The following is a 26108-nucleotide window of genomic DNA, read 5'->3' on the forward strand; positions in this document are numbered from 1 at the left end:
CTGAAATACTGAAAATGGAATCTCTGTGCCAGGTGTGATCTGCTAAACTTTCATTTGCTTGCTTGTGGGAATCTCCAGGGGGCCCTGGAATTCCTGCAAAGATTTGTCGGTGCTTTCCACAAAAAGTTTTAATCCATCAAAGGGGAGGACCTTGAGCTTGTTTTGGACCTCGAGCTTGTTTTGGACCTCTCTTGGGAACTCAGACAGCTGGAGTAAGGATGTTCTATGCATGACCACTGCTGTAGAAATGGAGTGAGACACAGTAAAGAGGCCCTCAGTGAGGTCCTAGCTAACCCTTGGCCCTTGTTAATAATAGACTGACATTGTTCATGATGTTCTGTCAGCAGGTGCTCAATAAAGGTGGTAAACTTAGAATAATGTGTATGGTTATGTTTTGCTCTAAAAGCCTGGTAATTTGTGATCCTAAACTGAAGTGTCACAGACAAGTAGTTCTTACAGCCAAATAGGTCAAGATATTTTTGTTCCTTATCATCACCTAACTTTCTGGTTATGGTTAGGAAAATAAAAGTTCAGAGTCCGTAGCCAGGACATAATATTTTTATTGGCACTCTTGCAGGTCGGTGGTAGTGTTGCTGGGCTTTGCCAGATGATCTTGGCAGGGTCCAACAGAGCCTCATTAATTGGCAAGGCAATTCAAACAGAGGAAGTTGACTGAAGAATGTTCAGGAGCTTATGCTATGACTCTCTAGCCTCCTCTAAGGGGATCTGTAAAGAGTCTGCATACATTTCATTCAGCCCTGAAATTGTCTGAAATCATCAGCCAGAGAAGCTGGAGGAGGTATTACCATCTCATCTGGAGATGATGAGGAGATATTTGCAGAAAAGCTTCCTTATCTGCTTTGGCCTCTTGCCCTTCAAAGGATTCCTGCACTTGAGGTAATGGAAGAGGGATAGATGGGGTAGGAGAATGTCTCCTTATGCGGTCGCCACATGAAAGACAAGGGACTTGTGAAAATTGGTGTCAACATGCAGCCTAAGGACCCCAATATGGCCAGAGAGTTCATAAGGCATGGGAGTGGCACCCAATGATGATTGAACCAGTGTGAAAGGATGTGGGTTAGTCCTGGGTATAACTCCTCTCTTTTGGGGAAAGTGTCAGGAGGGAGGTCCCTTTGGTGAATATGGGAATCCTGCACTGAGATTTGGAAGTCAGAAGAGAACTCCTCAACTGAAGGAACAACTCTGCCACTCTGAGGGTTGGAGAATCAAATGGTACTGAGGAAATGTCCAGTCTTGGTGACTGTGTCACTCGCGGTACCAATAGACATTCAGTAACCACTAGCAGAGGAGACTCCAGCTCTTTAATATGAGTAAGTCCCTGGAGTATCTGAATTCCTGTGGTATTGGGTTTGTGGCACAATGCAAGGTTCCACAGTTGGTACCACAGGCATAGACTGCTCTGATAAGTCTCATACGATAGAAGTAGCTGGCTCTGACGAAGATGGCTTAGGAGGATTTGCGAGAGTATGAGAAGTGTGTCATCTTCCCAGTACTGAGGATGTCTTGGTGGCTGGCTTAGTTATGAAGGGTAATAAGGGAGCTGTAGGTATCACCCTTTTGGAAGTAGAGGGCTTAAACTCCTTTGCTGCAGTGTCCTGCTTCTGCAATACGGTGCAAGATATCGATACCGAGGCATGTTTGGTGCATTTAGCCTTAGAAAAGCTTGGAGCTCCATGCATAGGGTCAACACTGACGGAGCCTGGAGCCTCAGTGGTACCCAGAGCAGGACTTGAGGTCTCCAGGATGGTCTTACTTTGAGAAGACTGAGGCTTTTTCAAAGCAGACTCTTTAAAAATGAGAATGAGTCTAAGGCTCTCCTGAGGAAGTCTGGGTGAGTGCAGATGTTGACAGGGCACTATGGTCTCTCAGAGCCTGATGCCTGGATCCAAGGCCAGATGGAGATAACACTACATTATTAAGAGCTTAAGTTTTACTTCAGTTCTTCCTGGCTCTGCTTTTAAAAGCTGAACAGATGGCACGCTTCTGAGGGATATAAGTTTTCCTCAAACTATAGATACACCAAGAGTGCCAGTCACTGATCAGGACAGCTTCCTGGCAAGTCAGGCAATGATTGAAACTCAGGACAGTGGATCTCAAAAGAAAAAGCCCCCCTAGAGGTGAAGAGATTATAGAACAAATCCCTCTACATAATTTAATTTTATGCTTATTTAAGGAAATGTTTGCTTATTTAAGGAAAAGAAAGAAAATAATTAGACTAAGGACAAGCTTTGAATAGAAAAGAAGACACATTATCACTCTCTCTCAGACTGTGAAGGTAGGTTTGCCCTGGCAACCCTATGTGTCCTCAGTGCAGGGCCTGAGGATGTGTAGGACACAATGGGCACTACCAACAAGTTTTCAATCAAGGCGTAAACACACCTGAACTGGAGCACTCATAGGGACACTACTTGAAGAACAACTCTGGGACATGTATCAAGACAGCAATGCAGCACTAACAATCTATTGATATTACATAATAGACTTTTCTAACACAGACAGGGCCTTAGTATATAGCACCAATCCTTGTCATATCTAGGTGCTGGTAGCCAAGCTCTGGGACAATGGAAGGTTTGGATGTGTTTACAGGTACAAGGAGTTATTCTTTTGCATACATTGCAAGAGACACAGGCTCAGTCCTTAATCACGAGTTGTCCAACTGAAGTCTGTAGGACTGCTTTTTTTAGCTCTAGCCTCCATGCTGTGTACTTAGAAATATTGCACAACACATTTCTGTCAAGCCCCATGCAAGAGTATATTGAGGGCACTTTTCTTAGTGACATCTAAGTAACTATTATTCACAGTAGCCACTAAATACTTAAAGTGTTTCCAAAGAGCAGCTAAATTGCCTTATATATATTGTTCTTAAGCCTTTTTGCTATATTAAAACTCTTGCAAAATACTGGTTAGAGCTTTTTCTCATGATAAATGAATGAATTACAGAATTTACATTTTGCCAATTCAATTCTCTCCTCACACTTCCCTGCACCTCACCCCACCCCAAAGGATATTCTTAACACCTAGTGTGTAACAGTGTTTTCATACTGTTCAGAACCATGATAAAAATTCAGATTTTTTAACGTACATATAAAACAATTTAAATGTATTGGATTCTACACTGTGAATATGTGGAAAAGGTATTTAATTGTAAAATAGAAAAAGTAGGCCAGAGTACAGTTTTAAGGGCAATGCCTTTGAATACAGTATAGGTAAACTAGACTTTAAGTTTATATAAACAATATCATAAAAGCAGTGAAACATGGAAAGACAAAGCAAAGCACAAATAAAAGACAAGTTATGTTTTACAAAAAAGGAATCCGCACAATAGTTCAAAGTTGACTGTAACACGGCATCAAACAGTCTTAAGGCAGCCTGACCTAAGGACGGGAACTCCTGAGTTCTATTCCCGGGTCTGCCACTGACTTAATGTGGCCTTGGGCAAATCACTTAACCTCTCTGTATCACGCTTACATCAGTTGTAAAATGAGGGCAATAATGTCCATACCATAGGGGACATAGTGATGATTAATTCTTTACTGATTATACAACACTTTGAAGATGTAAAGCACTATATAAATGCTAAGTATTCATACAGATCACTGCACAGAGACATTTATCACAGTGAAGCACAATGATGGTAGGTAACAAGAGCACCAAAACAACATCAACTTTCAGGTCCAGGTGCATAATTTAAATGCAAAAGTCTGTTTATAAAATGTGTCCTTGAGATAATCTGAAGATTACTGGGGAAACAGCTTAACAAGAATATTTAAAAGGAATTGCTATGTGGGTTCCTGTGGAGACAGTCTTTCATACTTCTGTACTTTAAAAATGTTTGCACATGAAAGTTATAAGACACAGAAAAGTGACGTTTCAATGCCCCCTCACTGTCAGCATTTTCAAATAATGTCTGTATTACTTAAATTAAGTTTTTTTTTATTTTTACAAATTACATTCTTCCAAGAAATATACCATTCACAATAAAACTGGCTGCTAGCTTACTTCAAATGACATTTAGGCTAAACATTTTTTCCTCATAATTTTCCTCATCTTTGCTGAAAAATACCTATGCAAGATGTGTGTAGAAATTATAAAAACATGCAGCATATGTACAAACTGAAAAGTTTAAAAAATATTAGCTTCATATACATGTAAATCTACTTGGATATATTGGAAATTAAATATAAAATTTTCACTTTCTAAAACAAGGGTTTTCAGAAAATCTAAGACAACTACTTAAAGTTGTACAAAGATTTCCATCAGGACATGTCTTATTCAATAACTACTAATTCATTTTGTCACATAATTCATTTTCAAACTGTCAATCTTAATCAGCAACATCACCCTTAAAACTGTTCTGTTTTTCAGAAATTAGATTTATACTAAAATCCAAAATTTCACAAAAACATTGGCTTCTTGTGTTTCTGGATCCCTTCAAAAAGATTTATCAACTCACTTTGGAACTGTAAAAAAACAACTATTTACAGTATTTCATTTTAAATATTTTTCACAATTTCTAAATTCAGCTTTTATGTTACAAGAAATTCATCAGAGCTCATGGCTTAAGTCCAGTTATCAACCTGTAGCATCTTTGCTATTATGTAATCCCATTTCTGTACCTATACAGTGTACAGTTCAAGATTGTACTGCAGTTTTCTTGACTGAAAGTAACAGACTTTGCAATATGTCCATTTCAATATTTAAACAGCTTCTTTATTAGTCTGGAGACGGGTCATTGCCTCTAATTTCTGCCGATAGGCCTCTGCTTCTTGCTCTTTCTTTAGAAGCTGCTGTCGATACTTTTGTGCTTCTCGATTTGCCTCATCCAGCTGTTTCTGTAGAGTTTCTCTCTCCTATTAAAAACAAAACAGCAATGTTTTGTCAAATGCATGTTAAGTGCAAGATAAAATGGCAGTTTTTGGAGAGCCAAGGTATAAGGCATCATACACAGAATCAGAAGCTAGGAGGTCCAGTCCTGCAGTTTACTCAGGCAAAACTCTCTCAAATACTTTTGTGTAAGTAAACAATGAAAGATCGGGTCAGACAATCGCTCACAAGATTTAAAGTGCAAATATACCAAAAAATACTCGCTCTTTAAGAGTATGCTCTTATGACATTTTCTCAGGGGAAAAAAAAAATCTTTGGAAAATATGTTGAATATTCAGGCACAGATGTCCGACTCAGTTTCCAGAATCTGAATTATTTTTTAAAAAGTTCAAACTTCTTTAAAAAATTAATACACAGTTCATATCCAAGCAAGTTTCCCATTATGAGTGTGTATATAATTAAAAATAGACACGTCAGCATAGAAAGAGAACTTCTAATAGGGACTAATTCTCTTATATCATGATAAAAATAACTTCTGCCAAGGAGATAGATAGATATAGATAGATACAGATATATCTATATATTAAAAACAAGGTTTTTCTCCTACAAAACGATAGAAGCAATTAGACTGGCAACCTATTCTTTCCGCCGGTGAGGTGAAATAGGGGTTTTCCACCTTACAACACATACATCTCTAACTGGAGGGAGAAAAAGCTTGCTCATCAATGAAATTCTTAACAGAGGGCTTGGCTACACTTGAAAGTTGCAGCGCTGGTGGAGGCTTTCCAGCGCTGCAATTAGTAACTGTCCACACCTGCAAGGCACATCCAGCGCTGCAACTCCCTGGCTGCAGCGCTGGCTGAACACCTGGTCTGCTTGGGGTGTAGCGAGTGCAGCGCTGGTGATCCAGCGCTGCTCATCAAGTGTGGACACACACCAGCGCTGTTATTGGCCTCCAGGGTATTAGCAGATATCCCAGAATGCTTTTAACTAAATTACTCTCTTTGTTTTGTTATGCAGCCTCTCTTTGTTTTGTTGTGAACTCGGAGCTCCGTAGCTCCATTGCTCCCGGAGCTGCTTATCTAAAAAACAAACACAGCTCCTGTTTGCTGTGATCAATCTGTACCTGGCTGTGAACAATCAAATGAGATACTCCCTGCCTGCCTCATTCACAGGGATTGAGTGTTTGCTTGACAGAGAAAGGGAGTCCGTTGGATGCAGGCTGTTTGCAATTAAGAGTTAAGACTAAGGGGTCGGGAACATTTTCTGATTTTTCAAGGCAGGAAGCTCACACACAGTGTTGGCTCCAAAAATCCACTCTCTCTCTCTCCCCCGCTCCCTGTCACACTATGCACCACCCCACCCCCCTCTTTTGAAAAGCACGTTGCTGCCACTTGAACGCTGGGATAGCTGCCCATAATGCATCACTCCCAACAGCGCTGCAAATGCTGCAAATGTGGCCACACACCAGCGCTGGTAGCTGTGAGTGTGGCCACACACCAGCGCTGTTCCTGCACAGCTGGATGACCAGCGCTGTAACTCCCAGCGCTGCAACTCTCAAGTGTAGCCAAACCCTAAGGGCCAATCATGCATCTGCATCCATGCAGGCATAGGGGTTTTCCCACACAGCTGCAGCTGTAAGGACAGAGGCTAAGTTCCAGTTGCAGAATCTTTATTTCTGGCAACAATGCAGAAACCAGAAGGGACACATCTTGACTTTCAGATTCACAACTAACGGGAAAAAAACTATTTTACTTGTAAAGTGAGCAATCTGATTTAGAAATTAATGAGACGCAACAAACATGGAAATTCACAAGATTACTTCGAGTCATATTTCAGACTACAATAGGTGATCAAATAAAATACTGTGCTGGCTGTGTGTGTACACTGAACAATTAATGAACACTGCATTCTAATGAGGTAACTGTTTTTCAGCCCATCAGAAGTACATTTTTAATCTACTAAATAATTTAAAAGGGACTCGGACACCTTAAATCTTGTTTGAATTTTTTTTTCAAACCTAGTATTGTTACAAGAAAGTTTTGCCTAGAATTATCCCTTAAGATTACTGTAACTAAAAGGAATTAGAGAAAAATATTTTTTTCTTTCCTCCTCCCCACCCCCACCAGCTTGTGCATTTGACAGCGCTTACTATACACAGTTAGTTTGATCAGAATTTAACGTCAACAGCTAACAGTAGCTTGCTGCTCCTCACTATAAATGACAACCAGGCTTTTATGGAAAATAAACTTGGGAGACAAAAGCAGAAGAATGCCAATCAAATACTATTATAATACAACAAAGCTCCTTTACAATTACTTTTGAGTGTGATCTGCTTCCCATTGATGACAAAATTCTTACTGACTCTTCAATGGGAGTAAGACCATGCTTTTTATTTCTATTCAGCCAACTGGATAGTATAATTTTAACATTTTAACTAATGGCTCTCCACGCTGTAAAGCGATGGCTGCTCACAATACAATTATCTAACTTCTATATTCTCATTCATTTAGAAAAAAAGACTTGTGTTTCAGTCACTGACTACATAATCTATAAGAATATTTTGGATATTTTTCCAAAAGGACACTGTACTTTTATGAATTAACAAGTGTTTGGCTAGATTTATTTTTTTTAAATTTGTGCAAAGTGAATTATAGTTGGCCATCCTACAAACCAATTGTCTGGCATACCTTGCATCTGCTGTATTTAAATATGATGTCACAGAATGGTTTCAAGGCAAAGTGAGACACTTCATTTCAAAGCAGGAGACATTTCCTGTGTCCTAGGAAACATAGCTGAACGTATTTTTATTGTACTCAGCTATTAATGTAGACGCTGCCATGTTGTTTGATGCAGAAGAGCCACCCTGACAAACTGCATTCTATTGAAAAATGACTGCCTTGGGAAATAGCTTTGTTTTGATCTTCACTCAAGCAGAAGCCATCTTATTAAAATAAGTGCACCATACTTTCATGGATAAGCCAATTTCTGATTCAATCACTCTTTTCACTTTAATCACCAAGTAGTAGTTGTGGAAGCAAGACTCTCAGAAAATTAAGCTGCCAAGCTAGCCCTCAGGAAAATGTTGGTCTATCAAATAAGACAAAGACATTATCACTATACGCCCTCATGCTTTCTCCGTCACTCTAGCAGCTCAAAACTGTATGACCATTTCAGACCTCAAGCAGGTCTGAAATACTTTTCTTTAATACTTAATAAAATACTTCTCTCTCAGCTCAGTAACCCTACTCCTCACCTGTTTGCATGATTAGTACCTAAAAATGTTAAATAAATATAATACACATAGTATGCCTTCTGCTTCCTATTGTCTCCAATGCTAGAGCTACCTTTAGCTGTCACATGTGGTGCTGAATATGTCAGAGTATAATTACAAAGCTAATTGATCAGTGCTAATGTTAGCATCTGTGTACCAGAAACAATGGGTGAAGGAGAGATTTTATTAAGTTTCATAAATGTCAGTCATCAAAATAGAGAAGGGAATAAACTACATATACTATAGTTGCTTTATATGGGGCTTTACACGGTTTTGAACACTGGGCTGAAAGGGAAGATAAAAATCAATAGATTTCAGAGGGGTAGCCACGTTAGTCTGTATCAGCAAAAACAATGAGGAGTCCTTGTGGCACCTTAGAGACTCACACATTTGTTTGGGCATAAGCTTTCGTGGGCTATAACCCACTTCACCAGCATCTGATGAAGTGGGTTATAGCCCACGAAAGCTTATGTCCAAATAAATTTGTTAGTCTCTAACGTGCCACAAGGACTCCTCGTTGTTAAAATAAATAGGTTTGTCTCAGCTGGAGTATGCACAAATAAAATGAGTGCTCCATCTTAAAAGGTGATGATCTGGATCACTCACTTGACAAGATAATTTGGCATTCAACTTCTAAGTTTATCCTCTTTGGAACCAGAACACTGCCTTGTAAGACATCATGTGAACTGTTTAAATCAACCCATCCAACAATTGGACTGGCCAATTATAATTGCCTTTTGCAAAATAAATATTTAAATTCACGTCACAAGACATGTAAACAGAAGGGGAGGGTGCTGGAAAAGATAAATACTATATACACATGAAATATAAACAAACAGAGCAGACAGCTTGAAGAAAACCTATGGCATAAGAATGAAGCAAGCCCTAAAGGAGGATCTTCACAGATGTCTTCATTGGCAGATCTTTTCTTCCCTGCCATGAAGGTGCTAGAGATCTTGCAGCATGCACATGGATTCTTGATAGATGAGACTTCTTAAATCTATGCAGGATTTATTATGGCAGTCTTGACTCCTCTGCAAATAGATGCTTTAAAACTTTTCCTGGTGCAGTCCTAAATCAAAAAGACAGCATCCGGCTTCTGTCATGGCTATACAGTACTTAAAAGGAGAGAAGAATAATTTCTTTGAGAAGAATGGATTTCTTGATTAAGAGAAAATAGAGAATATATGTTGGATGTGAATTCCATTCGTCGTCTTTTAGAAGAAACAGAGAAAAACATATCTACCTTGTGTAGCTATTGTTCTTTGAGATGGGTTGCTCATGTCCATTCCATTCTAGGTGTGCAAATGCACCCATGTGCACAGTCATCGGAGATTTTTGCCTTAGCGGTATTGGTGTGGTCTGCTGTGGTGCCCCCTTGAGTGCTGCTCTCATGCGCTAGTATATTAGGTGCCACCGGCCCTATGCCCTCTCAGATCCTTCTTGCCCGACAGAGGGGTAGGAGGGCGGGTATTGGAATAAACACGAGCAACACATTTAGGAGAACAACAGTTACGAAAGGTAGATAACTGTTTTCTCTTCTTCCAGTGCCTACTCATGTTGATTCCATTCTAGGTGACTCACAAGCAGTATCCTTGGAGGTGGGCTTGGCGTTCACAGTCTAGCAGCTTGCAGTACTGCTTTACCGAAGCCAGCGTCGTCCCAGGACCGTTGGGTAAGTGTGTAATGGGACGTGAACGTGTGGATGGGCAACCAGGTGGCCGCCCTACAGATGTCCTGGATAGGCACTTGGGCTAAGAAAGCTGCCAAATAGGCTTGAGTGGGTGTTTACAATCGCTGGAGGTAGCACCTTTGCCTGATTGTAGCAGCAATGAATGCAGGCAGTGATCCAAGAAGAAATTCTTTGAGCAGACACTGGATGACCTTTCATCCTGTTGGCCACCACCATGAACAATTATGTTGACTTGCGGAATGGCTTGGTCCTTTCAATATAGAAGGATAGCGCCCTCCTGACATCTAGGGAATACAACCTACACTCTTCCTTTGACTTATGCGGCTTTGGAAAAAAGACAGGTAAGTAAATGTCCTGGCCCATATGAAACTGTGAGACCACCTTGGGCAGGAAAGCCAGGTGCGGCCGCAGCTGGATCCTGTCTTTGTAAAAGACAGTATAGGGCGGTTCCGAGGTGAGCACCCTAATCTCAGAGACCGCTGGGCAGATGTTATTGCAACCAAGAATGCAACCTTCCAAGAAAGGAGAATGAAAGAGAAGGAAGCCAGAGGCTCGAAGGGGGGAGGGCGGGATCCCCGCGAGCCGCAACAACACAAGATTCAGGTCCCATGGAGGAAAGGGGTCCCTGATGTGCAGGTAGAGGCACTTGAGGCCCTTGAAAAACCTGGCAGTCATGTCCTGGATGAAAACTGACCTACCCTTGAGTGGCGGATAGAAGGCTGAGATAGCAGTCAAGTGGACCTTGATAGATGAAAGGTTGACAGGCATTGGAGCTTGAGATGCAGAAGGTAGTCCAGTGTTAACTGCAACAAGGCGCACTTGGGCCAAATGCCTTGATCTGAGGTCCAACAAGCAAACCGCTTCCATTTGGCCAGATAGCCCGCCACCAGAGCGATCTTTCTGCTGCCCAACAGGACCTGTTGGACACTGGCCAAGCACTCCTGATCCTTTGCATTTAACCTTGCAGCAGCCAAGCTGTCAGGTGCAGGGTTGTCAGGTTCGGATGCAGAAGACCGCAGTGGTTTTGGGACAGCAGGTCCAGCCTGAGCAGTAGCTGTAATGGAGCAGCCACCGAAAGGACAGATGCATGGCCAACCTGGAGCTATGAAGATCACCTTTGGCCTGTCCTGCTTGATCTTCATGAGGACCCTGTGAATTAACAGCACTGGGGGAAAGGTGTACAACAGAGCCCCCGACCATGGGAGCATAAAAGCATCCGACAGGGAGCCTCTGTCGATCCCCCGAATTGAGCAGAAAATGTGGCATTTCCTGTTCTGCCTGGATACGAACAGGTTCACCTGGGGAGTCCCCCACCTCTGGATGATGATGATGATGACCACTTCCAGATGGAAGGACCACTCGTGGCAAGATGAGAAGGTCCTGCTGAGGCGATCTGCCAAAGCATTCCTGGCCCTGGGGAGGTGTGCGTCTATGAGATAGATGTCATGTTGCACACAGCAAAGAGTCCTGTGGCACCTTATAGACTAGCAGACATATTGGAGCATGAGCTTTCATGGGTGAATACCCACTTTGTCGGATGCATGTAGTGGAAATTTCCAGAGGCAGGTATAAATATGCAAGCAAGAATCATGCTAGAGATAACGAGGTTAGTTCAGTCAGGGAGGATGAGGCCCTCTTCTAGCAGTTGAGGTGTGAACACCAAGGGAGGAGAAACTGCTTTTGTAGTTGGCTAGCCATTCAGTCTTTGTTTAATTCTGAGCTGATGGTGTCAAATTTGCAGATGAACTGAAGCTCAGCAGTTTCTCTTTGAAGTCTGGTCCTGAAGTTTTTTTGCTGCAGGATGGCTACTTTTACACAGAAGTCCAAGAGCCTGAAGGCTTCTTGGCAAAGGGCAGACGATCTGGCTCCACCTTGCTTGTTGATATAGAACACAGTTGCTGTATTGTCTGTCAGGACCTGGACCACCAGGCTTTCTATGTGAGGTAGGAAGGCTTAGGAGGCCAGGTGAACCGCTCTGAGCTCCCTGACACTGATGTGTAAGGAGTGATCGTGACTTGACCAACGACCTTGCGTGCTAAGATCGCCACCCCAGGTCCGAGGCACCAGAAATGAGGGTCATCAATGGGGACAGAGCTGCGAAGGGAACTCGAACACCAATGCAGGATTCTGTCACCAGATGAGTGACGACAGTAGGTGGTCCGGGACCCTGACCACACAATCCATGCTGTCTGTTGGGGATGTAGACCGACGCCAGCCACGCCTGCAGGGGCCTGAGGCGGAGCCGCATGTGCTGGACCATGTAAGTGCAGGGCACCACATGACCCAACAATCACAGGCATGTGTGGGCAGTGCCGAGAGGGTGGGCTTGCATGCACGAGATGAGGTCCGCCATGGCTTGGAACCAAGCCTCAAGGAGGAAGGCTCTGGCCTCAGTAGAGTCGAGGACTGCTCCAATGAACTCTATGCGTTGCACTGGAACTATGGTCGACTTTTTCTCATTTATTAATAGCCCCAGGTCGCGACAGGCGGAGCAAACCAGATCGAGATGCTGCCGCACCTGATCCTGGGACTGGTCCTTCATTAGCCAGTTGTCGAGGAACTGGTAAATCTAAACACCCCAGCGCCTCAGGTAAGCGGCCACTGGCGCTATGCACTTTGTGAATACTCTTGGGGCTGATGAGAGACCGAATGGCAGCACTATGAATTGGAAATGGCGCTGGCCCAGCACAAAACGGAGGAAGTGCCTGTCCCCTGGGAAAATGGAAAGGTGTGTCCTTCACGTCAAGGGCGACGTACCAGTCTCCTGGATCTAGGGAGGGGATGATAAAGGCTAGGGAGACCAAGCGAAACTTCAACTTCTTGAGAGACTTGCTGAAGCGACGTAGGTCCAAAATGGATCTGAGGCCCCCTTTTGCTTTCAGGATTAGATAGTAGCGGAAGTAGAACCCATTTCCTTTCATGTCCCAAAGGACCTCCTCCTTTGCCCTCAGGTGTAGGAGATTCTCGACCTCTTGGATGAGAAGCTGGTCATGAGATTGGTCTCTGAAGAGGGATGGGGAAAGGAAGGTCGGCCACAAACTGCAGGATGTAACCTGAAGATATTACATTGAGCACCCAATGGTCTGAGGTCAGATGAGACAAGGCCGACCAGAAGGGGCTCAGGTGGTTGAGGAAAGAGTGGGAGGGTGGATCCTGGAAAGTAACTGGGGTGCCGTCCTCGAGCACACCCCCTCAAAACGTCTGCTTCTGGCCTCCTTAGTTCCTGGAAGGGCCAGGCCGAGCAGACGAATGGGAAAACAACAGATGTCTCCACTTAGACCTCTTGTCTCTATCCTTTCTCCTGTGGGTGCTCAGCTGGGTAGTTCCCTGGGACCTTGACTGGGTAGGTGGAGGATGGAACGGCCTCCTGGCCTGCTGAGGAGTATGAAGGCCCAAGGAGCGGAGGATGGCACGGGAGTCTTTAAGGCCATGGAGCTTTGAGTCCATGAGCTCAGAGAAGAGCTCAGCCCCCTCAAACGGGAGGTCCTGAATGGTGGCCTGCATCTCCTGGGAAAACCCAGAGACCAGGAGCTGCATCTCATGGCCACCACAGAGGTGATCACTCTGGCCACTGAGTCCACAGCGTCCCAGGCTCGGTCCTGTGAGAGGGCCTGGGCTCGGTCCTAAGGGAGGGACTCCTTGAATTTGTTAAGAGAGTCCCAAAGATTAAAATTGTACCTGCCTAACAGGGCCTGGTGGTTAGACACCTGAAATTGCAGGCTGGACGTCAAATTAACTTTTCTGCCAAACAAATCCAGTCTCTTGATGTCTTTGTTTTTCGGCATGCCACTGACTTAATTCTGCCTGTCTCTTTCATTAACAGTGGACACAACCAGGGATGCTGCTGGACAGTGTGTACACAAATATTCAAACCCTTTTGCACGGATGTAGTACTACTTTTCCACTTTCTTAGAAGTGGACGGAATGGAAGAGGGGGTCTGCCACAGCCTTTTGGCAATTTTAAGGGCTGGGGTGGAGAAGGATATAACATTAAAGAGATCGTCGCACTCCTCCACGAACTCATTAATTTTTAAGTTCAAATTGGTAGTCGCCCTTTTAAGGAGGGCCTAGTGCTCCTTTAAGTCATTGGGGGGACTGCCCGTTTGGGAGGGACCTGCCACCGCTTCGTCCAGAGATGATGACAACAACGGCACTGCTGGGGAAGGGACAGCTCCATAGGTGTTGGAGCCTGCTGCGCTGCGTTGGATTCAGTGCTGTGTTCCAATTCTGGTGCCGGCCAGGGCTTGTCCAAGGCAGACAGGGAAGGCTGGTGGGAATATGGGACTGGAATTATGGGCACGCCCGACAGGTTCCAGTATGGATATTGAGTGGGCTACTGTCACTGCTGCCATGCTGCCGCTGCAGATGCCGCCCTGGTCTCGTGGGTTGGCGGCGAATCACCCCTTCGGGCTGAACTCCCAGTCCAACTCGGACCATTGCCCTTCCGGCGACCAGAGCAAAGCCATCGAGGCCTAAGTCTGCCAACTGATCCTGGTTGGTGACCAATGAGAAGAGGGAGAGGATTGGTGCCTGATCGATGAGCGGTACTGGGGAGGTGGAGATCGGTGCCATGATAGGGAACGATCCCGCCGCGGTGGGGACTGACATCTGGGAGAACATCTAGGCGAAGGTAACCTGAGATCTTTGGCGGGAAGCTTGCCGGTACCGGGGGTATTGGAACCAGTGCTTCAACTCATGTCCCATGCCTCATAGGGAGAGAGTGTGGCATTGGGGACCTGGGCCTTCTGATCGGAGACTGAGGGTGCGATGCCAGGGTCCTAGGCTGCAGAGATGGGGACCAAGAGTTCTCCACTGCACCCTATGGGGTGGTCCCATGACCAGCTTGCCCTCAGGTGTTCGGGTTTTAGCTGAGTCTGGCGCCTGGCACAGTGTTTGCAATGCTGGTCGGCCTGCTTGTTCTTTAGCTGCTGGGGCTGCTTCAGGAAACGAGGGCCCTAGGAAAAGCTAGAGCCCCCTGATGCTCCCAAGAGCCCGATCCCTGGCCGGGCTAGGGGGTCTGACCTCAGCAGTACTCCCACGAAGCCCCAGGGTGGGCACATGGCCTGACACGAGTCCTTTGCCTGAAGCCCCTTTACCTCTGGTGCCAGGGGGCTCTTCTTCTTTTGCCGCTTCTTAGGCATTGGTAAGGGGAAAAGGTGCCAGGCGGAGCATGGTGCCGATGATGTACTCTGCACAGATGCCGAGGTGCTTGGCGTGGGATCTGAGCAAGAGGGCTCCAATGCAAGACGAAGCACAACCTCCAACAGGAGGGCACTCAAGCAGATATCCCACTCCTTTCAGATGCTAGGGCCAAAGTTGTTATTCTGCACTTGACCTTTCTATGGGACTCCTCCAACCACTTCAAACAACAGTCGTGGAGGTCTCTAATAGGCATCGGCCTGTTGCATGACGAGCATGGTTTGAAGCCGGGAGAACATGGCATGCCCCACTCCAGAGTGAAGTCCCAGCTGGGACTCTAACTACCAAACTAACCTAACACTTCACTTAACAGCTAACTACGTACCTACAAACTATATACAAAGATGATAAACGAGTGTAAAAAACTGCTAATGCTCTTGCAATGCTAGACAAGGCGCTTTGACCATCATGGGCAGTAAGATGGAACTTTGAGGGTGTAGGGTTGGCAGTGCCTGATATACCAGTGCATGAGCGCGGCACTCAAGGGGGTGCCACAACTGACCCTACCAATACCGCTAAGGCAAAAATCTCCGAAGACTATGCACGTGGGAGTGCACACACCTAGAATGGAATGAACATGAGCAAGCACCCAAAGAATAGCTCCTTGCAGGAAAGGACTCAGACCATCTCACACTTCTAAACAGGGTGATTTCCACAAGAAAGATAACTTTGATTGCTATGAAATATAAACAAGATTCACTCCTGGGTTTAAAAAGAGCTTTGGTATGAGCACAGAGGTTCAAAAGTAAAGCACCAACAAGCCATCAGATACTTTCTGATACATGATCTTAAACAACTGACAGCTCTGTGGAAGTAGGAGACGTGAGGATGTACAGGAAGGGTATATCAACAGTTAATCAGGTTTAGGGCTCCAACAGCTGACATTTGAACCTACAAACAACTGTAGGTAAGTAAGGACTCAAGGATGCTTTTAGTGGCTGGAATTTCTAAAACTTGCACCAAGTACAGTGGCTAAAGGACTGTAGCTTCAATCTTCTGGCTGTTAACTTTAACCTTGACAGGTTCAGGTGAAGAACTAGATAGAGATACAGCTGATCCTTGAAGAATGAGAGAGGCTATGGGCTGAAGATGGATTTTGGAAGCACATTGGAGAACCAAGACCTTCAGATTCAGAAGAGGGCACTTGGAATAATCTTTGCTTGAAACCTCTTGATACATTCCTGGCCATCTTGCTATAAGTAGGGGGAATCCAATACCTACATCCAGGCCCCCAGATAGTTGAATGAGAGGGCATTCACCCTCCAAACATGAGGGTCCCAATACCTAGTACAACAGAGAGAGAATTGCTGAACTCTAATCCCAACAAACAAATCCACCTGATGAAGAACCCAGTTTTAGAATACTTCCCTTAAGTGTAGATGGCTGAAGTGAACAGGAGAGCCTTTTCTAATTTGGATAGACTACAGAGGGACTTGCTCCTGAGTGAGGAACTCACATCACCACCCTGTATGCTGCATATATGCAATTGAAGCACAGCGGTTACATTTTTTCTGAGACAGAACACGGGCGGGCGGGTGGAGAGGAAAAATCTCACCAGCAAAAATGAAGAGATAAACTGCATAAGCTGTCTACCAGAGACAGAAGGACTGGGGACTCAAAGGAACCACATCAGTGCTAGGAATCGCTACAGAAGATATGGATGGGTAGTGGTTTTGAGTAGGCAGATAGTTCATTCTCACAGTTTCCCTGAGATAAAGTGTGTTTCTCACTGTACACTATTTTACACAAGTATTCATCTGAAGTCTGGCTGTATTTTAAAAAGAGAGACACATATTTAAAAGAAAAAAGTGAGTTAGAGGTAGTTTCACTAACTACAAATGCCCCATAACCCCCATTGCCAATTTTTATATTTTTACAGAGAGAATTTTGTTCAGTTATAGTTATATTAGGTGCTATTATGGGCAGCACAGATAGTGCTGTGTATAATTAGAAATAATGGAAAATATCAGGTAATATGTAACAGTTGATAAAAAGAAGAAATGTGATCCTTTAAGATGAACTTACAATAAAATTCAATTAAAAAGACTTATGAAATGATAATTCCATTTGCTTGGTGTTTTTAATATATGTGTCACTTTTCCTAAGCTACTCTGGGAAAAGTGGAAGTCAAACTCAATGGTGAATATGAATCATTGTAAATTAATATATTAAGTTATGGATGGAAGCCAATATTTAACTCGAGCTATCAAAAAATAAAAGTTTGTGTAAGTTAAATTTTGCCACTTAAGTACATTGAAAATGTTTGTGATTTCTGAAATTTTTGACATTCTTCACAAACCTGCAGTTAAGTGAGTTGTATTCCTAGCAATTCAAACTTTGATTAATACACTCTTATTAGAGCTCAGAAGTCAAACTGAAAAAATTAACCAAAGTCCTCATCCTGCAACCACTAAACAGGAATGCTTCTTATTGAAGTCAAAGGGAGTTTGGTTTACATAAAGATTTCAGAAATAAAGCCCATAGTATATAGATGTGCTAAGAACTTAAAACGGTGAAGAAAGCTGTTATTAGCCTTAAATAATGTTAGATTTTTAAATAAAAGGGGTATCAGATAACTGAAGGCAACGATAAAGACGTTTGCAACATTAAATTCAAGAAGAGATGAAAGTTTTGCTCTTCAGATATTAGGTTATTTTCTTTTCTTGTTTCAAGCATTTATCAGCTTCTGATCTAAAGCTATGACAACAGCATGAAGTAGCTTAAAGAGACCCTAACCACTGATTTCCCAATCCTGCAATAAAATGGATGCAATCAAACAAACTCCTGTGGTCCTGTCCCCCAAAGTCAGAGTTCTGTGCAGGTGCACAGATCTGCCTGTACACCTCTCATTTCATAATCAAGGCCTAAATTTATCTTGATACTTAAATTTTTTGAAAAGATAAGTGAAACACTTAAAAAATCTAAGTATTTTTAGTAACAGTTAAAAAGGCTTGTTTAAAATATATAACTTAAGCTAACAGTGTCACTTTAAAAAAGTATTTATATTACCATGATGACATACTGTATTTAGAAATGAATTGATTCATTTTTAATCAATCAGTTTTTTGTCTCTAATAAATCTATTAAGTTATTGAGATCAAGGAACTATAATTTTCTTTACTAAGAAAAATTCAGGCAGATTTTTAGAAGAGTGTGAACAGAAGTTTTGTTTTTATTACAAATCATACATTAAAAAAGTGCAGCAAGAAAATCTCAACTGTATTGATAGTCTGTAATGATCACACAACTGAAGACAGAATGTACTTCATGTGATATATTATGGAGAGAGAAAGTCATTGAGAAAATATGCTAATTATAGCTATTAGTCATGCATGAGGTATCCTTCCACACACTGTACAATAATGAGGTACAAAACAGTATTCAGTATAACAAAACTAGGAGAAATACATTTGTGAAACAAAATACTGTAAGGTTCACAGAAAGAAAATAATTTGGCATTTACAGTCTAATCAGGGTAGGCAGCAGTTTTCACAGACTTTCAATCAAAGTAAGTAGCAGGGATAGAGCAAGGAGCAAAGAGGTTGCCAATGCACAATTGTGGATTGCAGAAAAATGTTTTGGTTTTAAATAAATACATGTATATAAGAAAGATAGATCTCACTTTTATTTTAAGTTAGGACTTTCGCACCAAAATTTCAGCATACCAGATGGTGCCATTAGATGCTTTATTCATATTTCTGCGCACACAGTCAAAAAAAAAAAAAAAAAGGTAAAAATTTGAAGCTCTTTATAACAGCAAGATAGAATCTTATTGTTTTGTGCTTTCACTCATTAAATATCTTACCTAGATGTCATTAATGGTAAAATCATGATATATTTTCAGTAATCAAATGTGTTTTTAAGAGAGAAATGAAAGGACATTATTCTCATTCATTGTTTATGAAAAGTCATATCAGATGATGATGTATCAGTATTTAGTTTTAGGAATTTACTGGTGACATTAAAAGAAAAAAATTAACCAAGTACAAAAATAAGTGACATCTATACGCACAAATGGGCAACCTGAGGATTGAACATATATATGCTATCTTTTTCCTATAGCAATTTTGTAAACCACAAGTTCTGATATAAATTAACAAAAGATATGGGAATACAAACAGGTTATCTTCATTCTGTGGCTGCACAGAAACTCAGCTATAAAACAAGAAACAACAAAACATTCAGTTTTGAACATTCTAGTTAAAACACATCAGGTAATAGACTCCTTACTTCTATTTCTGCAGATTCCACACGATTTTCAACAATCTCAATGCACTGCCTCTTGATTGGTGGTTCTTCACTGATCACAGTTTCTTCAGCAATGTCTGTTGCTGGTACTGTTAATACTTCAATAAAAACATTTATATAGATAAATATGAATACAAGGGCCAGTATTTACATTACATAAAACTAATATGTAAAATTCTACTTTCAAGAGTAAACGGAAAAGCCAGCTTTTCCGACAGAAAAGCTACAGCTCAATGAAATACTCATTAAATTCAAAATGTTATACTACTACTTTTAGTGCATCTTCTCTTAGATCAGGGGTCTCAAACATGCGGCTCGCCCTCCCCCCACCCCTCTGCCTACCCACAGGATTGCCCCCTGTGGCGCTGCGAGCCCTGTGCCACTCTCTGAAGCAGATGGCAGCACGCTTCTTCAGTCTGAGGGGGGAGGAGGAAGGAGGCAGAAGGCTCCTGCATTGCCTCCTTCCAGGCACCACCCCCCGCAGCTCCCACTGGCGGGAACAGGGAACCGCGGCCAAAGGGAGCTTCGTGGAAGGTACCTGGAGGAGCAGCAAGAGCAGCAGATGCAGGGAACCCTGAGCTCCTCCCCCTCCCCCAGAGGCTGCAGGGACACAGTTCCAGCTGCTTCCTGGAACAGAGCGGCACGGGACCGGGGCAGGCAGGGAGCCTGCCCTGGCCCCGGTGCGCGCCGCTGCCACCCCGGAGCCGCTCTAGGTAAGCGGTGCCGGGCTGGAGCTCACACCCTGAACCCCTCCTGCACCCCAACGTCCTGCCCTGAGCCCCCTGCTGCACCCCTCCTGCACTCCCTGCCCTGAGCCCCGACACATCCTGTACTCCTCCTGCATTCCCTGCCCTGAGCCACCTGCTACACCCTGCATCCTGACCCCGTGCTGCACCCCACACACCAACTCCCTGCCCTGAGCCCCCACCACACCCTGCACACCTGCACCTCAACTCCCTGCCCTGAGCCCCCACCGCACCCTGCACACCTCCTGCACCTCAACTCCCTGCCCTGAGCCCCTGCCACACCCTGCACCCTTTCTGCACTCCCTGGGGCAGCGTTGGGGTGGAGACTTCGGGGAAGGGGTTGGAAGAGGCAGGGCCTAATGGAAGGGGTGGAGTGGGGGCGGGGCCGGAGGCAGCGAGGGGTGTGTGTCAGCGATGCGGCCCTCAGGCCAGTGAACTAGCCCTCATGTGGCCCTCATGGTAATTTGAGTTTGAGACCCCTGTATTAGAGATTTCAAAAGTCTTTAAAATTTAGGTTCACAACACAGCCGGGGTGATGATTAGGTGGTATCAACCCCATTGTACTCACAGGTTAACAAGGCATACGGTAACTCCTCACTTAAAGTCATCCTGGTTAACATTGATCCATTGTTACATTGTTGATCTATTAGGGAACATGCTCGTTTAAAGTTGTGCAATGCTCCCTTCTTCCTGCTTTGTCCACTGCTTGCAGGAAGAGCAGCCTGTTGCAGCTAGCTGGTGGGGACTCGTAATCAGCTCCCCGCTCCCCTAAGTTCCCTATGCTGCAGCTGCCCAGCAGGCTACCAATTGCAACCTATCAACTGCTGGCAGTTCAGCTGTCCCTCGCCCCACTGCCATGTGCTGCTCCTGCCCTCTGCCTTGGAGCTGCTCCCAGAGACTCCGGCTCAACCAAGCTTCACAATCATCATAGCTGTGAACAGTATTAAATTGTTTGTTTAAAACGTATACTGTGTGTATATCTATATAATATATAGTTTTTTGTCTGGTGAGAATTTTTCCCCTAGAACCTAACCCCCACTATTTACATTAATTCTTATGGGGAAATTGGATTCACTTAACATAGTTACATTTAAAGTCGCATTTTTCAGGAACATAACTACAACGTTAAGTGAGGAGTTACTGTACATTAAGTGACCAGTCACAACGTCACAGAGAAAATCTGTGTGGCAGGGCTGGGAACAGAAACTAGATCTCCCTACTCACAATTCTGTGCTTCAGCTACAAGACTATCTCCTTTTAAATAATTTGTGAAAAGTAACATGGCTTATATTTTTGAGGTCAATCATGTAGGCAATTTGAAAAAAATCTAGCAGTTCCCTAACCCTGAAAAAATTATGGTCATATTTATATCATTGTATACATATTTCCTAAATATTCATTTGGTTGGCTATATGCTCTTCTAAAGGTCAGTTCAATTAGTAACAGTATAGATTCATGTTTCGTGATAAATGGCTGTATCTGCCCACAGACTGTAGACCAAATCCTGGACCACACTGCATGGCTTTAAGAAGCCAAGCTCTGCATTGGGAATCCCAGGTGTGGGAATCCCAAAGTGATCTGATGATGGGAAACCAAGAAAGGAATCAATTCCATCAGGAGTAGCTGTTACAGGAAATATTTACACAAAACTCCACAACCATTATTGCAGCGTCAGGGCAGCAATAGCTCCCGCAGTAAATGTACTCTTGCTCCAGTGGGTACAATGTGTATTCATGAATCCACCAGCTCTGCCCCTACCCCTCTCCCAGACCACCCTCAAAAGTCCTGGGTATCCTGGAGTCCAAAGAGGATCCCCACAGAGCAAATCCCCATGGTATGCAAACGCTGTTCCTGGAATTGGGTCCTCAAATTCTGCACCCCACTTTTCTGCCTGAGTTCCTCTGAAGAAGGGTCCTAACTACTGAAAGTCGGTTTTATTGTTGGTGTTCTATATTTTCTATTTTTGATACTGAATTTATAACAACCCGGGTTGACAGAGCTAACTCAGACAAGCATCACCTTTCCCTTCAACATCTTATCTCTCCTCCTTATACCTTAGAAATTTTTCTTCCTCCCCCACTCTTTTCTTAATATATTTACATACACAAATCTCACTGGTTAAATTAATTTCTTAAACTTTATTTTTCCCCCGTAGTCTATTTTTTATCCATTTTAGTGGACTTACACATCTACAGAAAAATGCAATTCAAATGGCATCTCACTCAACCACAGCAGATCTAGAGAAATAATTCACTGCATATAGCAAATGTCAATTCTATCTGCTGTGCACAGAAACAGATCATGTAAAAGTCCAACATTTTCCTGAACGATCAATATTTTAAACTAAAATTATTCTTGAAGTTCACATTGAGTATCTTGTTTCCACTCACCTTGCTGTCCATCTGGCATGGTCACAATGATTGGCTGACCTATTCCACTGGTTGGAATTGAATGGAGATTACTAAGCTGAATGCCATCTGTAACTATAGTAATAACTTGTTGACCTCCAGAACTGACAACTTGCTGAATTGCACCATCCACAGATTCTGCAGTCACTACTTCTTCTGTTGCTACAACTGTTGATAAAGTGTAAAGAAGGTCAGGATATTTATAATTTACAAATTGGGACTCAGAATTTAGTAACTATTAGAAGCCTTTAACATGCCACTTCAAATTCAATGTTTCTTCTGCAGCTATAAATCTAATGCATTATTAACATATAAACTATGCTTATATGATCTAATCCAAAGTTCACTGAAGTCAATGGTAATCTTTCATCAGTGCCAGAAACGTGAAGTTTCAAAAATATATGTACTGGTACAAATTCTGCCCTGACTGCAATGAATGGGATTGAACAGGGCAGAATTCAGCCCAAAAGAATATAATCTGGTTTTAGTTGGCATTTTTCATACTTTGTAAAATAAATTTGGGATATCTTGAGTTAGGTATTAGTATTGCAGTAAGAGTGAGATAATTTTTTTGAAGAGCCCAATAGCTGTTGTGTTGTCTGCACACAGCTTTGTACATTAGAAACTCTGAGAAGATTAGTAATGAAACAAATGTTTTACTCAGTCTGCTGAAATGTGCCCTGAGATCTTTAAAAGATCAATTTGAATTTTTTTAAATTCACTAATTCTTTAAAAAAAGAAGGGTGGCATGGTCTGGTATTGCCACCCTTACTTCTGCGCTGCTTCAGGAGGGCCGCTGCCTTGACAGCTGGGTGCCCAGCCAATAGCCGCCACTCTCCAGCCGTCCAGCTCTGAAGGCAGCGCAGAAGTAAGGGTGACAATACTGTGACCGTCCCCCAACACCAGCACCACTATCTTTTGGGTCAGGACCCCCAATTTAAGAAACACCGGTCTCCACTGTGAAATCTGCCTAGTATAGGATAAAAGCACACAAAAGACCAGATTTTACGGTCCGTGACGCATTTTTCATGGCCGTGAATTTGGTAGGGCCCTAACTATATGTTGTCAAATTCCTGTCACATGTATAAAGTAAAGAAACTGGAAAAAATAATATTTTGTTCTTTAATATTTTCAGTTATAATAATCTCAGGGTGACTTGTAACAAAAGTTTTGGATAGAAATGCGGGTCTAGATCCTCATGTGGTATAAATTCATGTAGATCCAATGAAGTCAGTGGAGCGATGTCATTTTACACCAGTTAAGAATCTGGCCCAAGACCAACAAGTTATGATATCTCCTTCCTAGGCAGTAATAGGTAAAAAGACCTCTGCAGGATCTTAAAGTTGTATTGTATGGGTGTTCCACACACAGAAAGCCAAACGATACCTAAATGGTCTTGGTAGAGGGTATCAAGCAGGGCTAAGTGAACAGTATTGGGTAATCTTGTCTATTTCCCACAGAAATAAAAACTTGGGAGTCAAATAAAATATTTACTTTGGGAAAGTAATAAGAAGCAAGTAACTTTAAAAAGGTAAATTAAATGTTGTACAACACTTTTACAAGATCAAAAATAATAAAAACAAACCTTTGCATTTCAAACCCATGATTCCAGAATGTATATACGCAATGACCCACTCAAATTCTTCTATATTACATTTATGAATCAAGCTAAAAACCAGCAAAGATATTATTCAGAGCATTGATAAACTATGTGTTATCCATCTCAGGTTGTTTTTATTTGCCCTTTAAATTATAGGCCCCGTCACAGTGTCCCTTATTTTTGAAAATGTCAGGAGGAAAACCCCTATTCCCCCCACCCCCCAAAAATAAAAAAAATACTAAGGCACAAAGAGCAATGTAAGCAAGCACTAGACAATCATGAACATTTTCAAGCACATTAAACCTATGTTTATGTTCAGCCTATGTTATGTTAAAAGCAGAGGCTTTGATTTAAGCAGTAGACACTAGAAGGCTTTCTATCAGAGTAAAATTTAAAACTATAGCCTATGTCATCTCAGAAATGTCAGAGATCAGATAGATACAACTAAGAAGCTTTCATCTTTCCAATTAATGACAGCGCAATTTAAAATGACTGTGCCATTCAAATAATGATTGCAATCATTGCCTTCTGAAGCACTGTCCGTAGAGATCCCTATCCTAAGGAATTACTAACAACACTCTTCGGGAAGTGTTTATGCAAGAAAGCAAACCAGCCTTAACTACATTAAACAATGAGGCTATGCAAGGAAATAATTTAAAATAAACTTGGTTTATTTTAAAGAAATGTATAACTTTCAAAATAAAAAAATTCTACCATAGGCTTACTGCTCAATAATTGCCAAAAATGATGACTCTACTGTCACACAGTCTCTGTTCAGGCTGCAAAGTGAAAATGTCTGTTACTTCAGCAAACTGCTCTAACCTTTCAAGGAGCTGGGACTAAAGTTAAAGCTTGTGCTTTTGGATGGGGAGCCTGTAGCAGGGATACCCTTTATTAGGGGATGGAAAATTATTTTCCAAGTTGTTATTCTATTTAAAGAGGGGGGGAAAATAGCCCTTCCCTTGCTCTCCCTGTACATATGCATTTATAATGGACCAATCACCAAACTACCTTAGACACTAGCAGGTATATTAGTGCCAAGGGAAACAGCAGTTCCATTATCCGGAGAGATGCAGAAGTAATCAAAAGGTAGGATTTCTTTTTGAAGTGCAGGTGCAGGTTAGCAATCCTGTGCACACACTTGGGTTCAACCTCAGATGTGAACAGTTGCACTCCAAGTATTTATTTAGAACCATGTGCTTCTCTGATGTTTTTCCCTCCAGGCAGAGACTCCATGCTCCACCACACACTTAGAAGCAAGACCCCTCTTCACATAGGGGTATTCACTGGAATAGCAATTAAAATAAACAACTATTTGTTGGTCCAGTGAGAAGCATTTTCTCTCTGCTGCTTTGTAAAATATATTATTTTTAATTGCTAAACTATACATGGCTAGTAGGAAGGGACTGGGGGAAGGCCAACCTGGAAAAGAGGGAAAGAAGTAAAAGGTTTGAAATCCACACAGAAGATATGCACCAAACCTAACTCTTCCTCCTGATCTATTCACAGTTGTATATTTTGAAAGCTACAGCAAAGATAAGAGCCAAAAATGAATGCCCAACTCTAAAGGAGCAAAGAATCCTGTGGCACCTTATAGACTAACTGACGTTTTGCAGCATGAGCTTTCGTGGGTGAATACCCACTTCTTCGGATGCAAGTAGTGGAAATTTCCAGGGGCAGGTTTATATATGCAAGCAAGAAGCAAGCTAGAGATAACGAGGTTAGTTCAATCAGGGAGGATGAGGCCCTGTTCTAGCAGTTGAGTGAAAACCAAGGGAAGAGAAACTGGTTCTGTAGTTGGCAAGCCATTCACAGTCTTTGTTTAATCCTGAGCTGATGATGTCAAATTTGCAGATGAACTGGAGCTCAGCAGTTTCTCTTTGAAGTCTGGTCCTGAAGTTTTTTTGCTGCAGGATGGCCACCTTAAGATCTGCTATTGTGTGGCCAGGGAGGTTGAAGTGTTCTCCTACAAGTTTTTGTATATTGCCATTCCTAATATCTGATTTGTGTCCATTTATCCTTTTCCTTAGAGACTGTCCAGTTTGGCCGATGTACATAGCAGAAGGCATTGCTGGCATATGATGGCATATATTAC

General features: G+C 42.7%; 1 protein-coding gene across 4 annotated transcripts in view; it reads right to left on the reverse strand.

Annotated features, from left to right (window-relative positions):
• Positions 1 to 3143: 3143 nt before the first annotated feature.
• GABPB1 (GA binding protein transcription factor subunit beta 1) overlaps positions 3144 to 26108 on the reverse strand; it is a 37902-nt gene continuing 14937 nt past the window's right edge. For all 4 annotated transcript variants that reach the window (XM_039491352.1, XM_039491353.1, XM_039491351.1 and 1 more), the window contains 3 exons: positions 22396 to 22581; positions 19242 to 19357; positions 3144 to 4871 (listed from right to left, as the gene is read on the reverse strand). In XM_039491352.1, the coding sequence (XP_039347286.1) occupies positions 4719 to 4871; positions 19242 to 19357; positions 22396 to 22581 (455 nt within the window). In that variant the 3' untranslated portion in view covers positions 3144 to 4718. The remainder of the gene's footprint in view (positions 4872 to 19241; positions 19358 to 22395; positions 22582 to 26108) is intronic.

The sequence above is a fragment of the Mauremys reevesii genome, linkage group 10 (genome assembly GCF_016161935.1).
Source record: "Mauremys reevesii isolate NIE-2019 linkage group 10, ASM1616193v1, whole genome shotgun sequence".
Lineage (NCBI taxonomy): Eukaryota > Metazoa > Chordata > Testudines > Geoemydidae > Mauremys > Mauremys reevesii.